At 47.5% G+C, this 15,908-nt stretch overlaps 1 protein-coding gene across 1 annotated transcript in view; it reads right to left on the bottom strand.

Moving 5' to 3' along the window:
* Positions 1-8,627: 8,627 nt before the first annotated feature.
* Positions 8,628-15,908, bottom strand: part of CHRD (chordin) — a gene marked incomplete at its 5' end in the record, with an annotated part of 61,931 nt that continues 54,650 nt past the window's right edge. Inside the window, 4 exons of the mRNA XM_081329148.1 lie at positions 8,628-8,745; positions 10,888-10,981; positions 13,894-14,048; positions 15,387-15,489. Of these exons, the coding sequence (XP_081185274.1) occupies positions 8,675-8,745; positions 10,888-10,981; positions 13,894-14,048; positions 15,387-15,489 (423 nt within the window). The 3' untranslated portion in view covers positions 8,628-8,674. The remainder of the gene's footprint in view (positions 8,746-10,887; positions 10,982-13,893; positions 14,049-15,386; positions 15,490-15,908) is intronic.

Here is a 15,908-nt window from a genome sequence, read left to right on the forward strand (position 1 = left end):
AGACAGGCTGGCTGAGGAATTCTGGGAGCTGAAGTCCACAAGTCATAAAGGGGCCAAGTTTGAAGACCCCTGGGATAAGACAACCTGAGAATCCATTCAAAACCTGGCTGAGGAATTCTGGGAGCTGAAGTTCACAAGTCATAAACGGGCCAAGTCTGAAGACCCCTGGGATAAGACAACCTGAGAATCCATTCAAAAAGTAGACCTGTGCCTCAGGCAAAAAGACAGGGGCTCCAAGATTTGATCTGGACAAATTCAGAAGATGCCTTTCACAAGAACGATGACCTTCTAAGGCCATCTTCTAATTTGCCATCAGCCTTTTGTTGTTGTTTGGGTATGGTGTATATTAGGAAATATATACAAATTCAGACGTATAAATAACTCTTAACAAAAGGCCAAGGAATAAGTCACATATGCAAAAAAGGGAGAGAGAAAAAATCTATACTTTCCCTTCATTTTTTTTTAAAAAAATATGGGAAAAATGCAATGACATGCAGCTTGTTCAAGGTTGCCAGATTTGGGTTGGTTGGTTGGGGAGGGGGAAACAACACAAATCCACGCAGCCAGTAGATGGCCACAAAGACGCAGAATCACTCTCTTTGCTGCCACCTGCTGGTTACACACCTTTTTGGGAGATCAGATCTGATAGCTCCACCTGCTGTTCATTTTGGTGTTCTGGGCTGTGGTCCCAAACCCTGAATTTCTGACGAAAAACCTCTGCATTTCCTTGTTTGTGACTTACCAAGGATGTTGTGCTGGTCTCCGTTCTTTTTGCTTTTAGCAAAATCTTCCTTCCCAGCCAGGGAAGAGCCATACAGATTGTGAAGCTCTCCAGGGATCCTACCGATAGATAGCAAGGCAAAATATGGAAATGGAAACACTAAATACGGGTAACCCTCAACAATTACATATCATAACTGATCCCAAAATTTATGTGGCTGAGTGAGACAGTTGTTCAGTGAATTTAGCCCCATTTTAATGACCTTTCTTGCCACAGCTGCTAAGTGAATCACTGCAGTTGTTAAATTAGCAAAACAGGTTGTTGAAAGTGCATCTGGCTTCCTCACTGACTTTGCTTGTGAGACGGTCGCAAAAAGATGATCACGTGATCCCGGGACACTGCAACCGTCGTAAATCTGAGTCAGTTGCCAAGCGGCCGAATTTTGATCACGTGATTGTGGGGATGCTGCAGTGGTGATAAAGTGTGAAAAACAGTCGCTTTTTTCAGTGCCGCTGTAACTTTGAACAGTCACTAAACGAATTGTTGTAAGTCGAGGACTGCCTGTACACCAGTTCAGCGTGCAAACTCAGCCGGCGCTGAGACTGGAAGGGAATGAGGTTTCCAGTTTCTGCCTGCCACACTCCAAATGTGTTATCCCCAAAAGATTTATTTGCTCCATGACGTGGCTGGACATTTTGCCCAGATAATTGGTTGCTAAGTTGTGGGAGCAGAGAAAATGTTGTCCATTGCTTAGGAAATTGCTCCTTCCCCGAAGAGACCCATTTGAAGTGTCTGCAGTTGTCATTTTGGCTCTTGATTGTGCCAAGGAGAGAAATGGTGGCCGGGAGGAAGACTTGGCTGTGAAATTGTACAACAGTGGACTTTATGCTGTCTGCACAGCAAGCCCTTATTACTTCTCTAAATTACTTCTGTAAAACTCTATAATGGAGTTAATAGGACTGGTTGTCGCCAATCAAGACACTTCTGGGCATAATGTGAATATAATTCAGATGATGCATTTTGCAGTTTTTCTTCAACATGTCTGTCTGGAATAAGGGGGGCCAAATTCCAGAGTCCGTTCCCACAACACACTTAAATGAGTCACAGGTAAGGTGTTGCAGGAATAACAAAAGGTGTCAACAAACTAAATTAACTCTCGGGTCAATATTAGAATAGAATAGAAAATAGAACAGAATAGAAAATAGAACAGAAAATAGAATAGAATAGAGTAGAGTAGAGTAGAGTAGAGTAGAGTAGAGTAGAGTAGAGTAGAGTAGAATAGAATAGAATAGAATAGAATAGAATAGAATAGAATAGAATAGAATAGAATAGAATAGAATAGAATAGAATAGAATAGAATAGAATAGAATAGAATAGAATAGAAGCTGGAAGGGACGTTGGAGGTCTTCTAGTCCAACCCCCTGCTCAAGCAGGAGAACCTATACTAACTCAGACAGGTGAATGTCTAATCTCTTCTTAAAAATCTCCAGTGGCCCAAAACAAATCTAGTCTTGCAAGGGGTTAAAATAACCCAGTAAGTTACGCTGCAGAAACAGCAGCATCCAACCCCACCCAAAAGAAAAAATCAGAAGAGCTGAAGCTGTTTTCCAGAATCATCTACAGTCGATGGGGAAGCCAAATTCACTTAGCAATCATGCCACTGGCTTAACCCCTGCAGCGAATCACTTAAAGATTGCAAAACGGGGCAAAATTCACTTAATAACCATCTCGCTTAGCAACAGAACGTTGGGGACTGCCCGTAACCTTCTTCTACAGGAAGTTGGTCCACACATCTTTATGAATGGTCGAAGCTGACAAACATGGCTTGTAGCTCTTTGCAGTCCATCGGGCAATCCTGTAGAAGACCTTCATCTTACATCCAAACCTGCTTCATTTTGTTTTCTTCCAAGACACGATCTCTCCCTCGGTGACTTTAGCCAGGAATTCTGAGCCCAGTCTACCCTCCACATTTGTACCACATCACATTCTGCTCCGTGGCTCCGTGGCATCCGAAGCAGAACACCCAGATTCAGCCACGGCTTTGTTCCACACAGTATTAACCTTGTGAACTCTCAAGCCTCCTCCTTCCGCTATGTATTCAAGATGGACAGTGGTTAATATTTATATGTTACTTATATGTGAAGGGTGTAGGTCAATACATGTTGTATGTAGTAGGTTTTTTATTATTTATTTATTTTATTTAATTAAATTTGTATACCGCCCTATTCCTGAAGGACTCAGGGCAGTTTACAGGGCAGCATAAAATACAATATAAAAATAGTATAAAATTAAAATAGATTAAATTACTTAAGTCCAACAATTAAAACAATATTAAAAGCTAAAACCCCTTCAGTCCAGGCCTAATAGATCAAAAAACCAGGTTTTCAGGTCCCGGCGAAATGAACGCAGATCGGGGGCGGTCCGCAGCTCCACCGGTAAATCATTCCAAAGGGCAGGCGCGCCCACAGAGAATGCCCTCCCCCTGGGGATCACCCACCGGCACTCCTTAACCGCCGGCACCCTGAGAAGGCCCTCCCTGTGGGAGCGCACAGGACGATGGGAAGTTGATGCCAGCAGCAGGTGTTCCCTTAGATAATCCGGACCCAAGCCATTTAGAGCTTTATAGGTCATTACCAGCACCTTGAATCTCACCCGGAGGGCAACCGGAAGCCAATGCAGCTCACGGAGAAGAGGTGTTACACGGGAGTATCGGGAAACTCCCATAACAACTCGCGCGGCTGCATTCTGCACCAGTTGAAGCCTCCGCGTGGTCCTCAAGGGCAGCCCCATGTAGAGAGCATTGCAGTAGTCTAGCCGGGAGGTCACGAGCGCATGGGTGACTGTGCGTAGGGCATCTCGGTCCAGATAGGGCCGCAACTGGCGCACCAGACGAACCTGGGCAAAAGCCCCCCTGGTCACGGCTCCTATATGGTCTTCAAAATTGAGCCGTGAATCCAAGAGGACGCCCAAGTTGCGAGCCCTATCGACGGGGGGTAACACCTCACCCCCCATCATTAGTGATGGAACAACCTGGTTAACCCGAGATGCCGGTATGCACAGCCACTCAGTCTTGGCAGGATTGAGTCGGAGCCTGTTTCTCCCCATCCAAACCCGGACCGCCTCCAGGCAACGGGACATCACATCGAGTGCATCACTGGGTTGGTTCGGGGTGGAAAGAAAAAGTTGGGTATCATCAGCGTACTGATGATACCCCACCCCGAAACAATGAATGAGCTCACCCAGCGGTTTCATGTAGATGTTGAACAGGAGGGGAGAGAGGACCGACCCCTGAGGGACTCCACAAACGAGAGATCTCGGGGCGGACCTCTGCCCTCCCGTCAACACCGACTGCGAGCGGCCCAGGAGGTAGGAGAACCACCGCAAAACAGTGCCTCCCACTCCCAACCCCCTGAGACGCCGCAGTAGGATACCAGTAGGATATTTTAAATGTGTCTTATGTATGTGTACCCAGGAGAGCAAGCAACTCAATTTCATTTTTAATGTGTGCCGTTGTGCCCACAGAGGGGAAAAAACCAACAATAAAGGTCATCATTATCATTATCATTTTCATTGCGGTGAGGAATCCCCATGTAATCTAAGTAGGCTCCCAAATGAAGACCGGGATAGAAATTAAACCAACCAATCTACCCAAACCACACGGTTAATCGATGGTTTACTGTGTGGTGAATCAGAAAATAGGGTCACGGCTAAGTGTGTCTAAAACATATTATACAACCATCTCTGCTGGGATTTGCTTAGCAACACATTAATTTTTAAACCCACCCAGCCCCCTCCTTTTTAGTTTGATGGAGAACGACATTAATAATCCTCTCCTCCTATCCAATTTGATGCAGCCGGAAGAGGCAGCCGTGGACTGTGATGGGGAAGCATCTTTTTTGTGTGTGCAGTGGGACCACTTCTGCCTCTCTAAAGCAGACGAAGCTGAAATCAACCCATCTCGTTACTTTTTGAATCTGGAACAGGAGAGCAGAGGCCAATTTTTTTTTCTTTCCTTGTTTTAAATTGCAAATATTCCCAGGCAGAAATGCTGGGCCAGACAAGCTGAAGGATAAACTAAATAAAGTTGGGAATTTATGCAGAAGAGCCAGCGAAACCTGGCGAAGTCACTCAAATGTCACTGACATCGGCGTAAAATAAGGACTTGGGAGGCTTCTGATGAATCTCAGGCTTTGCACTCAGTGACCCGGAATGGAAAGTGGTTGCAAGCTGAGTGATGAATAAGGATCTTCTCCTGCACGCTTTTGTTGCTATAACTAAAGCAACTAGGGGGAAAAAAAACAGGTTGACAACTGCAGTGAGCTTATGGCTCTGGTGGGTTTACCTGCAGAACTGTGAGAAGCAGCTTGAGAAAAAACATTCAGCCACTAGATGGCAGCAATGCCATACTTTAAAATCTAATTCTTTGCTGCCATCTGGCCATCAACTGGATTTTTGCAACCCATGTATGGGAAGTCCTCTGGTGTCATCTCAGCACTGGATTTTACTCACACCAGGCGTAGAGCTGGCCTGGCCTTTTAAGTTTAGCAGGGAGATTTCAGCCAATAAGATAATAACAGAGTTGGGAGGGAGCCTGGGAGGTCTTCTAGTCCTACCCTCTGCTCAAACAGGAAACTCTATACCATTTCCGACAAATGGTTTCTCAGGATAATGATTTAACAGCTAAACAGCTTATGTAAACATGGAATGGAATGTGGATGATGCAATAATAAGAATGACTCAGCAGGTGCGTGTATCCCTTTAAGAGTCTGAGTATAAAAGGGAAGGTTTTTTTACTGGAGTCTCTCTCTGTCTCTCTCTGTCTCTGTCTCTGTCTCTGTCTCTGTCTCTCTCTCTCTCTCTCTCGACTGCTGTAATTGCTGTGTATTGGAGTTTGCTGTTTCACCACATGTATTTTATTTCCAGTGTACATTTGTAGATATAGTGTAATATAAAGGTAAAGGCTCCCCCGCACATGCGTGCTAGTCATTTCCGGTGCCGAAGAGCCAGCGCTTGTCCAAGGACGTCTCCGTGGTCATGTGGCCGGCATGACTAGACACCAAAGGCGCACGGAACACTGTTACCTTCCCACCGGAGTGGTCCCTATTTTTCTACTTGCATTTTGACGTGCTTTCAAACTGCTAGGTTGGCAGAAACTGGGACGAGTAACAGGCGCTCACTCTGCTACGCAGCACTCGGGATTCGACCCACCAAACTGCTGACCTTCCGATCGACAAGCTCAGCGTCCTAACCCACTGAGCCACCGCGTCCCTTATAAACCACCATTTAATTACAAACCACTGTTTACTGTATTTACTCCTGGGTTACCCCAGCGCAATAAGACTGTGCATGCTCTGACATGGTTGTCCAATCTTTCTTTCACACCTCCAGTGCTGGAGCACCCATATACAGATACGGGGAGTCCTCAACCTACGACCACAATTGAGCCCAAAATTTCTGTTGCTAAGCGAAACATTGGTTAAGTGAATTTTGCCCCATTTTACGGCCTTTCTTGCCCCACTGGTTAAGTGAATCTGTTCAATTACTAACATGGTTGCTAACTTAACCTCTTCCCCGTTGACTTTGCTTGTCAGAAGGTTGCAAAAGGGGATCAAGGGACCCTGAGGACACTGCACCCGTCACAAATATGACTCAGTTGCCAAGCATCTGAATGCTGATAATGTGACCGTGGGGATGCTGCAAGGGTCAGGAGTGAGAAAGGGCCTCTTGTTTCAGTTGTAACTTTGAACAGTCACTAAATGAACTGTTGTAAGTCAAGGACTACCTGTACGACAAATGAGCATGGACAATTGAGCTAGACTGGAAGGTGTTAAGAGGGCAACTAGCCTAGAATCCCTGCACAGCTGAAAGTGCCACAGGCTGATCTCTTGAGAATCTCTGAAGTCTTACCTGGCCATTCACAGCAGAATGCAGTCAGTCTGTCCAGATTTTTGCAACACAGGTCACTAACAATAAAGCTTCTACAGGTAATCCTCAACTTAGAACCACAACTGAGCCTAAAATTTAGGTTGCTAAGAGAGGCAGTTATGTGAAATTTTGCCCCATTTCACCACCTTCCTTGCCGTGTTAAGATAGTAACATGGTTGTTAAGTGAATCTGGCTTCCCCCATTTGACTTTGCTTGTCAGAAGGTCGCAAAAGGGGATCGTGTGACCCCGGGATGTTGCAACCGTCAAAAGTACACGCCAGTTGCCAAGTGCTGGCATTTTGATCACGTGACAACGAGGAGGATGTAAGGGTCATCGGTGCGAAAAACAGCCGTAAGTCACTTTTCCCAGTGCCGTTGTAACGTTGGACAGTCACTAAATGAACTGTTATAAGTCGACGACCACCTGTATGTCAAACCTTCAAACTAATTTGGCAGCAGCCATCTTCACTTTGTTTTCAGTTGCACAGTATGGGGAAGGCATAACAATAACTGTTCTGTGGGAACCAAGGTCAAGCTACCTAAGTTTTTGGTGGGCTGGATCTTCCGTTAGAAAGCCCGCCAAAGTAGTTAATTGGGGATTGTGATTTATGACATGCTGCAGGGGTGGAGAATTCAACTTGTTACTTTGTAACCTTGGCGGGGGGGGGGAAACTTTCAGTCTTGGTTTCACCTTTTTTCGTGCCGATACAATGTAGCCATTAAATTTGTTCTTTGAGGAAAGCAATTGCCGCAGAGTTCTTATTTTTATTGGTCTCACCTATCGGAACCATGACACTGTATTCACGAGTGGTTCTGATTGCTTGCACCTGTCAGCCAGTTGCTAAAAGCCTGGGGTGTTGCATCCTGTGGCTTTCCGCAACTGAGATATACAGTAGCTGGCAATTTCCCAGGGAATTTCAAGGATGTTGCAAGAGTGATATGCTAATCCTTGTTTCTCCTGGGTTTCTCCTCACCCGGCGTTTCCCCCTTCCATCGCAAACTGCTTTTAATTCGACCATGGAAATTCCCACGGGATTTAAAACCCTTGGGGGGGGGGAGAGGGAATTGGCACAAGCGCAAAGCATTTGCTCAACCTAACACGGACTTTACTCTGTCGATCCTCTCTTTAAAAAATAAATACTTCATCTTCCATATCAATTCTTCCGTTTTGAATTGGCCATGGGCAACATAAATTATACATCAAAATGAAACAAATAGGATCTCCCCCTCAAACCCTATTTCTGGCCTCAAAATGCAGTGAAGGAGGACAATTAGGTATGATTTAAGCCAGGGCTCTTCAAACCTGGCCCTTTTATGACTTTGTGGACTTCAACTCCCAGAATGCCTGGCTGAGGAATTCTGGGAGTTGAAGTCCACAAAGTCATAAAAGGGCCGGGTTTGAAGAGCCCTGATTTAAGCAACAGGTGCCAAAGGTGCTTTTTCAAGAGGCAGGTGAACTTTCTTGAGTTTCCCTCTTGAAAAAGCAGTTTGGGGACAACCCCAGCCTGGATGACGGAGAACCCCCCACAGACATTTAAGTCATATGGTTCCTTTGGAAGGGGCCACGTATCCAAAATGTGTGAAATGAAGATAAAGGCATCAAAATGTTGAGTTCCTAGGGGAATACGGAAGCGGGCCTCCATGCATTGGGCAGAATCACGGGTCCATCCCAGAACGGGCTCGACTGGTCTGAGTGAAACTCCAGTGGATTTCGGCCGCTTCCCAGGCACTTGAGGTCAACTCCCCGTTCCTCAAGGAAACCCACAAATGTCGTTTCTTCTCACGGAAGCAGGCACAAAAGATCTGAGTCAAGTCCCGTGGCTGCCCATGAGGTGGAGGAGAAGCCAAGCTGTTCAGGAGAATGGAGGGAGGCTTCTTCTGCGAGAAGATCTGAAGGTCTTCTCTGTGGCTTGGAGAGCACCGTCAAAACTTGAGGGGCTGGCTTTAAGGAGTTCTCAGAAAGATCCCACTCCAGGCGACTCTAGAATATCTTTGGAGGCCCCGTGCTCCTGGGCTTCAGCTGGCCGGTTAATGTCCCCAGGAGCGCTTGGTCACCCCTCCAAAGGTCCCTTGGGCTTCTTCCTGAAGGGTCTCTGATGCTGCAGGAGACAAAGGGGGAAGCAGAAAACGGGGGATAATAGTGAAAAAGAGAATCGGAAGGGCAGGCATCTCATATGTGTTGATGGCAGCAGCAAAAATGGAAGGATATTTTGATTCCCATGAAAGTTGGACCATAAGAAAGGCTGAGCGTCAAAGAATCGAGGCCTTTGAACTATGGTGCTGGAGAAGACTCCTGCGAGTCCCTTGGACTGCAAGGCGGTCAAACCGGTTAGTCCTAGAGGAGATCAACCCTGACTGCTCTTTGGAAGGCCAGATCCTGAAGTTGAAACTCAAATACTTTGGCCACCTAGTGAGAAGGAAGGACTCACTGGAGAAGAGCCTAATGCTGGGAAAGGTTGAGGGCGATAGAAGAATGGGACGACGGAGAATGAGGTGGATGGATGGAGTCACTGAAACAGTAGCCGTGAGCTTAAACGGACTCCAGAAGATGGTAGAGGACAGGAAGGCCTGGAGGAATGTTGTCCATGGGGTTGCGATGGGTCGGACACGACTTTGCAGCTAACAACAACAACAACATTTCGAATCCCACTATGGGGGAATGGCTACGGAAATGGATAGAGTTGGCAGAGATGGCTAGATTTTCTTTGATTAAAGAAAATAATAAGTACTTTTATTTCTACTTGGAAACCGCTTCTGGACTTAATGCTTGAGGTGGGAGAAGAAAAAAAAATGAAACTTTGATTTGGGGTTTTACTGATTAGATTGATTTGTTGTAATAGAAATGGCTAGTTTATACTATTAGGAAAACGTAAAAAGTTCGACGTTAATGCTTTAATCATAATAATAATAAAGTTGGAAGGGACCTTGGAGGTCATCCAGTCCAACCCCCCTGCTCAGGCAGGAAACCCTATATTCCATTTCAGACAAATGGCTGTCCAGTCTCTTCTTAAAAACGTCCAGCGCTGGAGCATTCACAGCTTCTGGAGGCAGGTTGTTCCACTGATTAATTGTTCTAACTGTCAGAAAATTTCTCCTTAGTTCTAGGTTGCTTCTCTCATTGGTTAGTTTCCATCCGTTGCTTCTTCTTGCTAACCCTTCGGGTTCGTTGGAGAATAGCTTGACTCCCTCTTCTTTGGGACAGCCCCTGAGATACTGGAAGACTGCTATCATATCACCCCTCGCCCTTCTCTTCATTAAATTAAAGTAAAGGTAAAGGTAAAGGTTCCCCCGCACATGCGTGCTAGTCGTTTCCGACTCTAGGGGCCGGTGCTCATCTCCGTTTCAAAGCCGAAGAGCCAGCGCTTGTCGGAGGACGTCTCCGTGGTCATGTGGCCGGCATGACTAGACATACCAAATTCCAGCAACCGTTCCTTATATGTTTTAGCCTCCAATTCCCTAATCATCTTTGTTGCTCTTCTCTGCACTCTTTCTAGAGTCTCAACATCTTTTTTACATCGTGGTGACCAAAGCTGGATGCCGTATTCCAAGGGTGGCCTTACCAAGGCATTGTAAAGTGGTATTAACACTTCATGTGATCTTGATTCTATCCCTCTGTTAATGCAGCCTAGCCTAGCCTACTTCATTGGACGTACTGGCCTACTCACTCTTTTTAATTTAACGTATACAGGTCGCCCAGCTCTATAACAACCCTGGTGCTGCACAATTAAAATATTCATAAAATACTTATAAAATGCGAACGGAAGACTCCAGAAATAGACGCAATCTTCCACTCACAAACCACAACTGAACCCAAGATTTCAATCACTAAGCAAGACAGGTGTCGACTAGGTTTTTGTCCCATTTCACGACCTTTCTCGCCACAGTTGTTAAGCGAATCCCTGCAGTTGTTAAGCTAGTCACACAGCTGTTAAGTGAATCTGGCTTCCCCCCCCCCATTGGCTTTGCTTGTCAGAAGGTCGCAAAAGGGGGATCGCGTGACCCCGGAACACAGCAACTGTCGTAAATGTGAGTCAGTTGCCGAGCATCTGAATTTTTATCACGTGACGTTGGGGATGCTGCTGCCACGGTCGTAAGTGTGAAAAATGGCCCTAAGTGGCTTTTTCTCAGCACCGTTGCAACTTTGAACGGTCACTAAGCAAGCTGTTGTAAGTCGAGGACGACCTGCATCGTGTCTCCTCCAAGACTCGGCCGACAACCTTGTGCTAAGAGTCCACACTCACCTTGGCACTGGGTGCAACAAGAGTCTCCCTTTTTTTCTTCCCTGGAGCAAGAGGCTGGAGAGCATTCTTGGCGTTGGCAATGTGTTTCCCCGGACTGAAATTAAAACAAATTAAATTAAATTAAATTACATTTTTTTAAAAAAACCCAAAGGTTGCCGGAAGAGAGCTAGGATTACAGAAGGTCCCCAAATCCCCAACAAGAACATGGAGGCAACAATTGGGACAGCACGCTTTTCAGCTCCTGCAGGCTGAAATACAGGCAATCCTTGACTTACGGCCGCAACTGAGCCCCAAATTTCTGTTGCCCGGGGAGACAGTTGTTAAGTGAATTTTTGCCCCGTTTTACAACCTTTCTTGCCACTCTTGCTAAGTGAATCGCTGAAGTTGTTAGGAACACGTTTGTTAAGCGAATTCGGCTTTCCCCTCCCACCCCCCACCCCAATCGACTTTGTTTGCCTGGAAGGTCGCAAAAGGGGATCACGTGACACCCCCCCGGGGGACCCTGCGACCGTCGTAAATGTGAGCCAGTTGCCAAGCAGCTGAATTTTGATCACGTGACCACGGGGGATTCTGCAGCGAACTTTTTAAGTGTGAAAAACGGTCATCGGTCACTTGTTCCAGTGCTGTGGTAACTTCAGACAGTCACTAAGTGAGCTGTCGTAAGTCAAGGACTACCTCTAGAAGGATTCTGGAAAACGGCTTCAGCAGTATAACTACCTGGGTTATTTTAACCCTCTGCAAGACTAGATTTGTTTGGGGTTAATATTGACCCCCCCAGGATTAATTTAGTCAGTTGACTCCATTTGTTCTTCCCCCCATTACCCTACCTGTGACCCCTTTTTAAATGTGTTGCGGGAACGGACTCTGGAATTCGCTCCCCCTTATTCCAGACAAGTTGAAGAAAAACGTGGCCGCATGTGTGGATTATAGTCACATTATGCCAATATTAATGGCCCAGAAATGTCTGTCTTGGCAACAACTGGTCCTATTAACTCCATTATAGAGTTTTGTACAAGTGATTTACAGAAGTAATAAGGCCTTGCTGTGCAGACAGCGTAAAACCCGTTGTTGTCCAATTTCACAGCCGAATCTTCCTCTCGGTCACCATTTTGAACAGTCACTAAACCAACCGTTGTAAGTCAAGGCTACCTATATGTTTCTTCCACCCACTTGTTCTGTCCCAGCCTACATGAGTCCTTGTTCTGCTCACAAGGAGAAACCCCTCTTCCAACAAGCAGGATCCGCAAGTAAAAAAACCAACCCCTTTTATTATTCACAGACCTGAGTCAATGTCCAAGGCAAACAACACAGTTCACAGAAACTCAATCTTCAACACGAATGGTTGCCTTCGTCAACCAGCCCCTCCCACATCTTCCCTTTTATTATTCGGCCAAGGAGTGGCTTCCTAATGCCTTCTCCTTTGCCTTTGGAGCCGCCCCATTGCATTCCTCTGTCCTACTCTCTTTTCTTGCCGGCGCTATAGTGCATCCTGAATTTGTCCCATCTGTGCTTTGTCACTGTTCAACTCAGCCTCCCAGCACAGCTGTGTCTCAGCCTGAGGGCGAGTAGAGGGGCCAGGCTCCTCATCAGACCATAAGTCTTGGAGCTCCTCAGAGCCTTCCTCTGACTCTGATGTCACTCCAGGCCCCTCCTCCTCCTCATCGGATTCCTCAGACTCGGATGCTGGGTCCACTGGCTGGTGAGGAATCACAACACGACTGGGATACCAGCCATCTCCTAAGTGAGACATTCCCGTCTCCAAGCTACCTACTGAAGTTGGCTATGAAATTTCCAGCACCTGCTGTTGTGATTCAGCCTCAGCCTGTGGTACCAGCAGCTGAGTCTGATGATTCTGAAAAGGAGGTGGAGGAGGGGTTTGGAGAGTCTTTGGTGTCAGAGGGAGGCTCTGATGCACTGCAGGACTCTCAGCCTGGCCCCTCCCATCATGTTCCTTATCAGACTCAGCCGTGTGAGCACGAGGTATTGTACATAGATGATTCACAGCTGGATCTATTCAGGGACGCTAGGAGCAGGAGGCAATCTAGCAGAGCAGAACAGAGAAAGGCAATGAGGCAACTCGGTGAGAGGAGGAGAAGGCAATGAGAAGCCACACCTTGGGACTGCTGATAAAAGGGGAAGGTGTGGGAGGTGCTGGTTGCTGAAGGCAACCGTTTCAAGATCTTCTGCTAGAGGCCTGGTCTGTTATTCCTGTTTAACTCTTGCTTGAACTTTTGATTTCTTTGTAAATAAATTTGGTTGGGTTTTTTCCAGCCTGTTGACTATAAAAAGGGGTTGTCCCTGACATTTAAACAGGGCCGGTTGTAGGCTGGAACAGAACAGTTTCTTCCACCCACTTGTTCTGTCCCAGCCTACGTGAGTCCTTGTTCTGCTCACAAGGAGAAACCCTTCTTCCAACAAACAGGCAGGAACAGCAAGAAAAAAACAACCCCTTTTATTCTCACAGACCTGAGTCAATGCCCAAGGCAAAACAAACACAGTTCACAAAAACTCAACACAAACGGTTGCCTTCGGCAACCAGCCCCTCCCACACCTTCCCTTTTATTATTCGGCCAAGGCGTGGCTTCCTAATGCCTTCTCCTTTGCCTTTGGAGCTGCCCCATTGCATTCCTTTGTCCTACTCTCTTTTCTTGCCGGCGCATTCGTGCATCCTGGATTTGTCCCAGCTGTGCTTTGTCACTGTCCAACTCAGCCTCGCAGCACAGCTGTGTCTCAGCCTGAGGGCGAGTAGAGGGGCCAGGCTCCTCATCAGACTGTAAGTCTTGGAGCTCCTCAGAGCCTTCCTCTGACTCTAATGAAACTCCAGGCCCTTCCTCCTCCTCCACATCTGATTCCTCAGACTCGGCTGCCGGATCCACTGGCTGGCGAGGTATCACAACACGACTGGGATACCAGCCATCTCCCAAGACATTGCCGTCTCCAACCTACCCACTGAAGCTGACCATGAAATTTCCAGCCCCTGCTGTTCACCAATGCCTCCATACTCACCAGGCACCAGCAGGTGATGCACTTCATCTCTCCAAAAGGGGGCACTGTAGGGTGCCAACTCTCATTGTGCATGTACCACTGCCGCCCAAACTTGCAAGCTCGGGGGCCGTCAGCCTGCATCATGTCGGAAAGCAGGGATGAGGGCTTCTCTGAGGCTGTGGAGAAAAGGCAGAGTGTGAAGGACATGGAAAGAGCAGAAGGAGAATATTGGCTAGAATAGCCACAGCGCTTAGACTTGCATACCGCTTCCTGGTGCTTTACAGCCCCTCTCTAAGCAGTTTTACAGAGTCAGCCTATTTGCCCCCCCCCCCAACAATCCGGGTCCTCCTTTTACCGACCTCGGAAGGATGGGAGGCCGAGTACACCTTGAGCCCGTCAGGATCGAGCTCCCGGCAGTCGGCAGAGTCAGCCTGCAATCCTGAGTTCTTAAAAACACTGCAAAACTCCAAAGCCCTGAATCACCACCACTTTGCCGGGCCTAACTTACAACAAGGTTTCTCCAACTCAGCAACTTTTAAAGATGGGTGGGCTTCAAATCCCAGAATTCCCCAGCCCCGCAGGACTGGAAGATGGAACGACTGCCCCATTTGTTTAACCACCACCCACCGACCTCCCCCCCCCCAAAAAAATGGTGGTTAAAAACAGATCCAGCCTTGTAGAGATCCGTTTTATGACCGTCATGAGATACGCCCGTATTTGCCAGACTCAATGACAGTTGTAACTCGAGGACTTCTCTGTAACGAGCTGTTATGTCTGTAATGGTCCTGGTCTCTCCCCACACCAAACACAGGAAGGAAACACTCAGGAAAACGGTTCCTGTTTCCCGGTTTCCTGAGTGTTTCTTTCCTGTGTTTGGTGTGGGGAGTGACCAGGACCATTAGGGACATAATAATTTAAAGTTAGCACTGGGAGTGGTTTGCTCCCAGTGCTCTAAATATCCTGCCCCTGCAGCTCCACCCAGCTCCACCCTTCCCTTCCCAACAGGCCAGCATCCTGGTGGTTGGGTATAAATCCCTCCCCCCTCCCTAGATACAGCTTTTGGCTGTCCCCTGCTGTCCATGCAACATTCCACCCTGCCGTCAAGTCCACCACCGGTGATCTCCTTTATTGTCCTCAATTGTCCTCAGGAGCCAGCTTCAAAGGGGAGGAAATTCCAGCTCCCCTCTGCCCCCAGGGAACCCAGCTCCAACCTGTCACCTCTTCATCTGCATTGCCTCTGCATCTGCTGAGCGACGGAGCTTCACGTGGCCGGCAGGTTGGGCAGCGGCGAGACGGACACGCGCCCCCGCCCCCGCCGCCAGCTGAATGTCGAGCCTGGGGCTTGACACGAGCATTTTGAGGAAGTGGGCGCTGCTCCGGAGGGCATCATTTTCTGATCTTAAGTTTGGTGTGACATCACAAGGTGAAGTGATTACCTTTGTCCCCCCCCCCGTGCTGTGACCAGCGGGCTGGCTAGCCAGGGAAGCAAGGTGCTTCTGACAGGTTCAACGTACCTGGGCATTGCTTGCAGCAGTCGGATGGGTTGACCCGGATGGGGTTAATGCAGGCCAACTGGGGGCACTGCACCTTCTCGCAGTGCACTTCCCCCGTGGCTCCCTGTGCAAACGCAGATGGGAAATCTTAGCAGAGCAAGAACCAGAACACCTTAAAACAAGTGGTCCTCGGCTGATGGCCACCACTGAGCCCAAAAATTTCTGTTGCTAGGCAAAACGTTGGCAAAGGGCATTTTGCTCCATCTTACGACCTTTCTTGCCACAGTTGGTTTAAGTGAATCACTGCGGTTGTCCGGTTAGTAACACGGTTGTTAAAACGAATCTGGCTTCCCCGTTGATTTTGCTCGTCCGAAGGTTGCACAAAGTATTACATGACTCCGGGACAATTGCAACCGTCTTAAGTGCATGCCATTTGCCAAGCATCCGGATTTTGACCTTGAGGATGCTGCAACGGTTTTGTGACTTGTGAAAAGTGGTCATAATAAGTCGTTGTTTTTTTTCAGTGCCGTTGTTAACTTCAGT

Source organism: Vipera berus (assembly GCF_964194415.1).
Source record: "Vipera berus genome assembly, chromosome: 5".
Classification (NCBI taxonomy): Eukaryota; Metazoa; Chordata; class Lepidosauria; order Squamata; family Viperidae; genus Vipera; species Vipera berus.